At 44.1% G+C, this 9,682-nt stretch overlaps 1 protein-coding gene across 3 annotated transcripts in view; it reads left to right on the top strand.

Annotated features, from left to right (window-relative positions):
• The first annotated feature begins 485 nt into the window (after positions 1 to 485).
• KIF2A (kinesin family member 2A) overlaps positions 486 to 9,682 on the top strand; it is a 68,430-nt gene continuing 59,233 nt past the window's right edge. For 2 of the 3 annotated variants that reach the window (XR_009223155.1, XM_058564014.1), the window contains exon 1: positions 488 to 790. Coding sequence is in view for 2 of the 3 variants with exons in the window: in XM_058564014.1 (XP_058419997.1) it covers positions 727 to 790 (64 nt within the window). In the remaining variant the exon portion in view is untranslated. Of the gene's footprint in view, positions 791 to 9,682 lie in introns of all 3 variants that reach the window. The other variant, XM_058564015.1, reaches the window with a different exon arrangement.

The following is a 9,682-nucleotide window of genomic DNA, read 5'->3' as shown; positions in this document are numbered from 1 at the left end:
ACCTCTAAGGGGCAACAGAGCTGACACTCTCAGATGAAACCCTGAGCCCGGCTGCCAATGGCAAACCTCTAAATCCACATCCCTCAGCACCGCGCTCCACCCGGAAAGCCCTGAAACCACAGGACCCTTGATCCATCCCCGCGACAGCGCCAATTCACAGAAGCCAGAGAGACAGGAAGGCACCGGCGGGCGGCTTCCCGCCTCTTCTAGGCCGCGCGCTGAAATCAAACGCGACGCCGGATCGTTGGGGGCCGTGCCGCGCGCGCTCCGCTCACTCGCCCGGCCCAGCGGCGGCCGCCGCCCACCCGGCCTGCCGCGGCGCTGGGCGGGGCCGCCTCGAGGCGGCGGTGACAGGCTGGCCGAAGAGGAAGAAATGCGGGCGGCGCGCTCTGCGCAGGCGCGCGGCGCCCCGCCTACCCAGCGTCGGCTCCCGGTCGGGCGGCGCGGGCCCTCCCACTCTTCCCCGCGCCGCCTCACGGCGCCGGCCCTCGCTTCACCCCGACGCCCGGGCGTGCGCCTCCTCCCGCCGGCCTGCAGGCCCGGGGCCTCCGTCTGCCAGCTCGCCGCTGCTCCTCGCGGCCCCGGCTCGCGTTCAGGCTGTCGCCCGGGCCGGCGCGGCCGCGGGCCACCGCTCCCCCTCCCACACCTACCCCGCCCCCTCCCCGCCTTTTCCGCCCTCCCGTCCCCTTCCCTCGGCCCGCCGCCGCCGCCGCTCCAGATGAGGTGATGGCAACGGCCAACTTCGGCAAGATCCAGATCGGGATTTACGTGGAGATCAAGCGGAGCGATGGTGAGCCGCGCCGCCGCCCCTGCCGGCCGGGCCCCGCGTTCGGGTGTGCACGGAGGGGACGCGGCCGCCGGCCGCCCCATTGATTGCTCCGCCGGGCTGTGGGGGCGGGAAGGCGGCGGCGGCGGCTGCGGCGCTTTTGTGTGTGGCGTGTGTGCGAGCGAGGCCGGCGTGGGGTCCGCCCCGGGGGCCGCTGCAGTGCCGGGGGCGGGAGGGCCCTGCGGGGGGCCGGGCCGGGGTAGGGGAAGGGCCCGGGTGTCGCGGGCCGCGTCTCCGGGGGCTTCGGCGGGCGCGGTGGAGGGTCCCGGGCCGGAGGCCCCTCGCTTCTCCCGCGATGTCCATCCTCCCTGGGGACTCCAGCCCGGGGGGGAGCAGGGACTGCGGGCTGCGTTTGGGATGACCCAGCCTCGCGCTTCCCCCCGGCCTCCTCGTTTTTCGGCCTCATCTCCGAGGAGGTGGGGGATGGGAAGCGTGGAGCCCAGTGATTTCAGTTTTTAGAGAACCGACTACGGGTCGGAGGCCGAGGTGGGAGAAAAAAGACCGACCCGTTGGTTTCCACTGCTGTCTGGTTGTCAGGCTTCTTCGGCTTTGGTTTCTCGGGCATGCATCTTATCTTTTTTTGCTAGTCCCTTCCTTGGAAGAAGGATGCGGAGAATGTCGCGTTCAGCCATGAATAAGGGTGGGGGAGCAATGGGAAGAAGTATTCGATAAGCTTCTCAAAGGTGATGAGACTGAACGGGAAGGAGAAGGGATGAGCCGAGTCAATGCGATGCGAGGCACTAGTGAGGGAGTGGGGGCGGGCGCCGAATGTTGATATTTTCACACCCTCTGGAGAGGTAACCGGGAGAAAAGTGCAAGGCGCGGTGAAGCTACCTGCTTAATTCGAAAAAACAAAAAGCCTTAGGCTTATGTATCTTTCTATAGGTTCCTCTTGGGGAAAATGTTTTATGTCACTAGCTTGGGGTGTGGAGTGAGACACCAGCCAGGCTTGGAAATAATTCATATAGTAAAGGAGAAAACGCATGGAAGGAGATAAGTAAAATTTTCTTTCAGTTCGAATATTGAGAAAGAACTAGAGGTGTAATATCAAGAGATGTGCAGTGTTCTTGCCTCCATCTCCCTTATACCCGTACCTTTCATGTATGTCGTATTTATTATCCTCTAGCCTAGTCGATAGTAACGTTATTATCACATCCACAACTTCTTGGTTTCTACCAAGTTTGACCAAGTTATGTGAAGCTAGATGGACTTCCATGTTATGTATGCGATGTACTGGAAGACAGTATATAGCTAATGATTTTTTTCCTTCATTTTATTTGGGATAATTTGTGTTAACAACTGGAAGCATCATTATCCTGTATGTGAAAAGGTAAACTACTTCGAGCTTTAGAAGTACCAGTAACACTAATGAGAAAGATGTGTCTCCTTTCCTTGGGTTGAGTTTCTTATCTCTTAAAATTACTTTTCCTTAAACAGTGCTGTTACAGTGCTGTTCCTGTCTTTTCTGTTTTAGGTGAATGCGAGTTCACTGTATACTAGCAAAAGTAGGATTTGCATATTATTTAAAGTTTTGAGGTGCAATAAAATGTGTAAGTCCTTTACATGCTAAGCCTTTAACTATGATTACAGTGTTACTATAAAATCTATCAGAAAAAAATAGTATCATAAGACATTTGAAAGGTTTGTATACTTTTATTTTTTCTGGACTAACATCTTACTTAAACGTATTGGACTTGAAACCATTATGGTTCGTTAAGGGTTTTAGGATAGAGGTTTTTAATACTCTTTCAGCCTTCACTTTCTGTCTATACCAGAAACCCAGACATATAAGAGCTTTGTGTTTAAGTGCTAGGAACTTAAAAATCACATTTCAAAGCAGTTTGCCCATGAGAAATAATGGAAATCATTACAATGTGTGATTGTCCTATCCTACAGTCGTGTACATATTTATGCGCCTCGCATGATGGAGTTGGTGGAAGGTAGAAGATAGTAGAGAACTTGAAAAGAAGGAAATGATCATTTGCATTGGGTGGTGATGTTTCACTGTAGAAATTGGTGTCTGGGAGACTCCCCTCAAGCTTTCCCTTTTTCACTTTAAAGAAGCGGTTTTGTTTCCTCCCACTTCTATAGCACATCTGTTTTGGATAAAACACTGGTGGTGTTGTAACAAAAATAAACTTTGTAGTTGGATGAGTATGAATGTAATGCCTGAGACAGTGGAAATCACATGAGTGAAGAAGGGCTGCTCCAGACTGCTATTAACTGGTGACTTGATGTTTTTGTGCAATTTGCTAATGGTAATCCTTGTCCTTGTTTCAGAGCATGCCTCTCCCATCAGTGATGCTCATGTATTAATAAAACATGTTCCAGGGGCAAACAGGTAAACTAAAATGGATTTATTCCTATGTTTGAAGACCCTGCTGGAAACTAATCCCAGTAAGTCTTCACTGATTACTAAAACCAGATGGCCAGTCAGCCTCTGAATTCCTAAGTCATTCTGTATCACTCATGAGACAGCATATTTCCTTAAGTATTAATATTTGAGTACATTTCTCTTAATATTATGTTTTCAAACTGCAGTGGAGAAGGGGCAGTGTGGAGAATGCGGTTGAGGGATGGCAGGCTACCCACACCCACTTCAACTAGAGCCCAGGGTGTTACAGGATTAAAATATTTACTAATAGACTTTTTTTTTTTTTTCTGTGAGGAAGATCAGCCCTGAGCTAACCTCCACGCCAATCCTCCTCTTTTTGCTGAGGAAGACCGGCCCTGAGCTAACATCTATTGTCAATCCTCCTCCTTTTTTGCCCTTTTTCTCCCCAAAGCCCCAGTAGATAGTTGTACGTCATAGTTGCACCTCCTTCTAGTTGCTGTATGTGGGACGCGGCCTCAGCATGGCAGGACAAGCGGGGCGTCGATGTTCGCCCGGGATCTGAACCCCGGGCCGCCAGTAGTGGAGCGGGCGCCCTTAACTGCTAAGCCATGGGGCCAGCCCACTAATAGACTCTTTAATTCATCTGTGTATCCCTCCATGTGCCTAGCAGAGTTCCTGGCATATCGTTTTTGAGTGAATCATTCATTATAGGATTTTTGGTTTTCAAACATTATTTTCATTAACCATTCAGATAAAATCTTAACCAGGAAGTGAAACTCTTCCATCTATGCTCATTCTGTGCTGCTACCTCCCTACTCTGGCCCCCCACACTCCCTACAGGCCTCTTAGTTAAAAATCCCCAGAGTTGACTGAAATTGAGTGGTCTGCTAAGGCTAATCTGACTTTTCTGGTATTCTGAGGTTAGAAGTGGCAGAGGTTAGACTTGGACTCCTGAGATTGTTCTCAGCCACAGGAGAGAACCTGATATGAAATTAGGCTGGTTTCTGGAAATGGACACTCATATATAATTTATTTTCTTGCTTGTGTCTTCCAATTATCTTTCTGATTCGGTTCCTTTTTAGAATCCAGTGACTCTAAAAAATACAATCTTACTATTGTTTAGCTAGATTGTCTTTAGGGGAAATTTAAAAACTGTACTGTTAAAACATTTCTTTTCCATTCTGTAGTAGGTGTGACTACCTTTTGGTGACTGCAGGAGGCATGAGAAATGTTTTGAATATTTGGAAGTGGCAACTAAGATGGGATTGTTCTTTGGGGTCTCTTAGTCACAGTATTGATATATGTGATCTGAAGAGAATCATAGACTGTTTTAACCAGAAAGATCCTTGAAGTTAATCTAGTTCTCTTTTTTTTTTTTTTGGTCAGGAAGACTGGCTGTGAGCTAACATCCATTGCCAATCCTCCTCTTTTTGCTGAGGAAGATTAGCTTTGAGCTAACATCTGTGCCCATCTTCCTCCATTTTGTGCATGAGATGCCACCACAGCATGGCTTGATGAACGGTGTGTAGGTCGACGTCCGGGATCCAAACCCAGGAACCCTGGGCCGCCTAAGCAGAGTGCCTGAACTTAACCACTCCGCCACCTGGCCAGCTCCCTAGTTCTCATTTTTATAATTGTGGAAACTGAGTTCCAAGTCACCGTAAGTGATTTGTCTAGATTCATACAGCTTGTCAGCGCCAGCCAGGAACCTGTCTTGCATGGCACGGAAACCAGACTATCTATCAAGAACTGTGACAGGAAAAAGGAGAATTCTCAGTTATTTGGGAACCATATACAGCTTTCTACAGCCCAATCAGGGTGTGGGAAATTGCTTCTCACTCATAGGAAAGCCAATAGAGAGCAGTGTTTTGGAGCCCAATTGGAATGATCTGGTAAAACGTGATAATGGAATAGTTACTAGAAGGTCAGAAAATCCAAAATTATGGGACGAAAATATCCCTGTTTCTTAATTAAATGTTGGTGAAAAGAATGCTTTAATTAAGCATCTAAAATCCAGAGGAGGGGCCGGCCCCATGGCTTAGCGGTTAAGTGCGCGCGCTCCGCTGCTGGCGGCGCCGGTTCAGATCCCCGGCGCGCACCGACGCACCGCTTCTCCGGCCATGCTGAGGCCGTGTCCCACATACAGCAACTAGAAGTATGTGCAGCTATGACATACAACTATCTACTGGGGCTTTGGGGGGAAAAAATAAATAAATAAAATTATTTAAATAAATAAATAATAAAAAAATAAAATCCAGAGGAAACTGAAGATTTCAAAGAACCCATCGGGAATCTTGGAGTTTAAGGCAGGCATTCTTTAGAAAAGATTTTAAATGACCTAATTTTCTACCTACTTTGCCTTATCTATTCTTTCACTAGTTCATCTTTACATGATCTTTACACATCTTTGATCATTCAAGTACTATATAGGTTTTTGGAGAATAGACTGTGTAAATTTAGGTAATAAAAATGAACCACATAGCAATGTAGTTGTTCTTTAGGTACAACTATGTGACTCTATTATGGAGTGGGTGGAACAGGGAAATTTGTGGATTAATAATTTGCTTTTACATGGTGACTAGCATGATAATGGTTCCATTTATGTATTTGTTAGGCCTGCATAGTTTTCCAAACAGGCGTATCTTAATTGGATCCTCGCAGAGACCCTATGAGGTAAGCAAGGTAGGAAGGTGGTAGACTCATTGTTTTACAGGTGAAGAATCTGAGATTGGGTTATTTGCCAGTATCACATGGTTATTAAAGGGCATGGCCTGGACCAAAGCCTGAGTCCTTTCACTCCTAGCTCTCTCTTTAAAATGCTTGCATATGTTTGCTGATGAGGGTATGAAGTTGTATACTTTGTGTACGTTGACTTTTTTTTTTTTTTGAGATATAAAAGCCCCTGTAGTAAAATTCTTTCTACTACTACCAGAGAGGCTCAGAAAACCTGTCGTTGATAACATTGCTTAAATTTGCCAAATTGGTGAGATCAAATTGAATTCTGACGTTTTATTAGCTATAAGGATTAAGATTCAGCAATCTAAGGCTTTACAGCCCTTTTCAATAGTCAGTGACTTTTTGCTTCTGTAATTACCACAGTAAGTCAGGGATCTATATTTATTGCCTAGTCACTTGATTCTTATGACAAAAATTTTGGAACTTCAGGGAAAGGCTATGTGTCAACTTGTTTTATGTATCATAATTTTAAAAATCTAGAGAAAGTAGCAAAGAGCAAGTTAAGCCTGTGTCTGAATAGAGAAGAAGGTGTGAGTGTGGAAAATCCAGAACAGGATTTCTTGAGAGGTAGCCAGACCCATTCTTTCTAGTCACAAGAACATTCGTCATTAATATTCCATTAGTTTTTTCGCAGAACTTAATTCTTGGATTCAGCCACCCACTTTGCTTTTAACACCTCTTTCCTGTAACCTGAAATATCTTTAAAGGTGTTTATTTGTTTTGAGATCATAGTTTTGAGCTTAAGAATAGCTATAATTTTTAAGCCCTTAATAAAACTAATTTTCACTTTTCTGATCCGGTTGTGGAGCAAATATAGGTTAGGTTGTCCTTCTGTCACACCCCATCTCTTTTGATTGAAGCAATACTAATGGTATTATAGTGCCTAGGTGAAAATAGACGTTTGAACCTCACCATATTAAACATTTAAGTGCTTGATAACACATAGTGCATGCTGGGCCATGTACTTAATATAGAGAGCTAAATAAATTCAAGTTTATGGTCATTGAGATTTGTCTAGTGAAAACTTACACAAAGTGAAATGGAGTATCTTTTCATTGTTGGTTAACCTTAAGTTTAAGTTAACTTTTTGTTACTGTCTCCCAAGAGTAAAATGAGGGGGGAGATGTCCCTTTTAAAACTCTTGTGCTTCTAAATCTAGTCCTTGCCTAGGGCTTTCTCATTTTTGGTACTGCTTATTTTTTTCACTACCCACTGTAATCCAGCTTGTAATTCAAATGGGCATTTAGCAGGGTATGAGGGTATTTTGGTATATAGACCTTAAATGATTATGCCATAATCACAAAATAATGTGATCTCATATTTCTGTTTTCTTATTGCAGATTTAATTAAATACACTTTTATTAATAGGCAGTTATATATCAGGCATTCTGAGAGATGTTGGAGATACAAAAAAGAATGAGGCATACACGGTTCCTGCCCTCAAGAGCAAATAAATAAATGATGGATATATAGTGTGAATAGTACTGATAGAAGTATGCCATTCTTTGTGTACATCATTACCACCTCCCTTTTTAGGTTTAGGCTCTTTAGACTCTTGAAGTTATGAGTCTTCTGGGTGGAAAATGCATGTCTTTCAGGCTACTCCTTTCACCTCTTCTGCTCATGACCAATATCCATTATCCGTCATGGCTTGCTTTCCTGATGAACCCATATTCAGCCTCACAATTCTTCATACAGCACCACCAGTCCTGGTAGCCCCTGTCAGTCAGTTGAAATCGGCATTATTTGTCATTACTGGCCTATTTTCTATTCTCTAATACCCATTTGAATTTTAACTTTATAACTTTTAACCTTTGTTTTGATATATAAAGGAATAAGGTTTTTTCAGTTTTAAATTTCTGGCAGACCAGCCGCTGGCAGCAGATTTTTCTGTAGATATCCTGGGTTGGGGTGCCTTGAATACAGGGACCAAGGAAGTAGAGCATGAAAACAGATAGGGCCAGCTGCTGGTGCTTCTGTGTAGTTTGGGAGCAACCTCCCCACACAGTGTGGCCAAGGGACTATAAGAATCAGATGCCTCCCTGGGCTAGATTTTATTTACTTTCAAAGACTTTTTCTCCAGGTTTTTATTGATTTTTAGCATTAATTTTAACCAGGTTTCACCTATTTAAAATATTTTTAAAGGAAACACAGGATCGGGATGAGACATACTTATGGTAAAATTTGCTGAAAGTCTACGCTGTGCAAACAACAATCCTTTTGATTATAACTCTTGGCCAGCAGCTGTCTACTCAGCCTCCTACAGATAACTTGTATCTTTCATAGTGCCACTTGAATTGTTTCTTTCTTAAAAACTGAATCCGGGGGTTATTCTTGATACCTGAAAAGATTTAACAGTTGTGCCTTTATGAGCCCGTTGCTTTGCTAAATGTATAATATCTAGTATCTTGGTTGATTTTCATGGCAACCCTGTAAGGTATCTTCCCCATTTTACAGAATAGGAACCCTATGCTCAGATTACATAAACTGCTGTAAAGTGTTTAAACCTTATGAAGGGCCATTTTAGATATTTACATTATATGCATTGGTCAGGACTATGTGGTAAGTGTATTTTAGGGGTGTAGGATATGGATATATTTAGAGAACATGTTGGATAAATGTAGTTGTGGGTGTTCTGTTTCTAGAATGGGTAGGGTTAGTAATAGTGGTTCACAACCCTGGCTGCTCATTAAAATCACCTGTGGGGTCTTTGGAAAAAATGACCCAAACACCCCCCCACCAATCACCACCAATATCTGGGTTCTTTGCCTAGAGATTCTGTTTTAATTGGTCTGATATGGAGCCCGGGCATCAGTATTTTATTTTAAAATGCCTCATACACTGGTGAAACTTAACTTCACACACACTGGTGATTCCAGTGTGCAACCAGGGTTGTGATCCATTATTTTAGAAAAAGTAGTGTCTCTTAATAGCGATCTGACAAGACTTCATGGAGAGTGAAGTTTAAATTTAAAAGTGGGAGGAAGATGACCACTAGATTGTCTTGGGGGGAAGGAGACATTCCAGGCATGTGGCACAACATGTGAGAGGTCCCTGAGCTGGAAATGGAGAGTTGTCAGGTAAAGGACATTTAAAACCGACAGATGGGAGGGTGATAGATGAGGAAAATAAGGAAGGAGGGGTAATCTGAGGCACCTTCTTAAAGACTTGGAAACAAAGGTAAGGTAAGGCATCTTGGAATTAATTTCTAGGACACTTGGAAACTACTGTAGGACTTAATCTCCTAAAAGCAGTAATAGGAGTTAGCTAGTGATTAGTGATAGATTAGAGGGAGAGTAGTACTGAAAATGAGAGCTGGCAAGGAAGGATAAGATTGCATCAGTCTAGGAGGGAGAGCAGTGATTAAGGAACAGATAAGATACAGAACACTGCAAAAAGAATTGATGTTATATGGTGATATGTCACTTGTGTTGAATAAAGGACAGATGTGTTGAAAGGAATGGACGTAACATTTGGAAAGTCTGAGTGTAGGTTATAAAATCTCTTCAGTTCTGTTTAATCAAGCTAATCCTATTTATGACTACAGTGTAGAGGACTTTAGAGCCTGTGTACAGTGTTAGATCAAAGAGAGCGTTCAACTCCGGCTGTTTATAGTCTTTGCCACTAATATCTTAAAAGTAAGGGAGTCTAAGGTATGAGTCACTCCAATAAATGTTTAAATGTAGATCAGGAATTTACTTAAGCTGTAGCTAACTGCTTTGCCTGCTTAAGACTCAGTTATAGTATATTAGCCAAGACCCTCTCAGAATTCCTGGAAGGGAATG

The sequence above is a fragment of the Diceros bicornis genome, chromosome 20 (assembly GCF_020826845.1).
Source record: "Diceros bicornis minor isolate mBicDic1 chromosome 20, mDicBic1.mat.cur, whole genome shotgun sequence".
Lineage (NCBI taxonomy): Eukaryota > Metazoa > Chordata > Mammalia > Perissodactyla > Rhinocerotidae > Diceros > Diceros bicornis.
The sequence above is the reverse complement of the archived record's forward strand: the minus strand, read 5'-3'. Positions and strand labels throughout refer to the sequence as shown.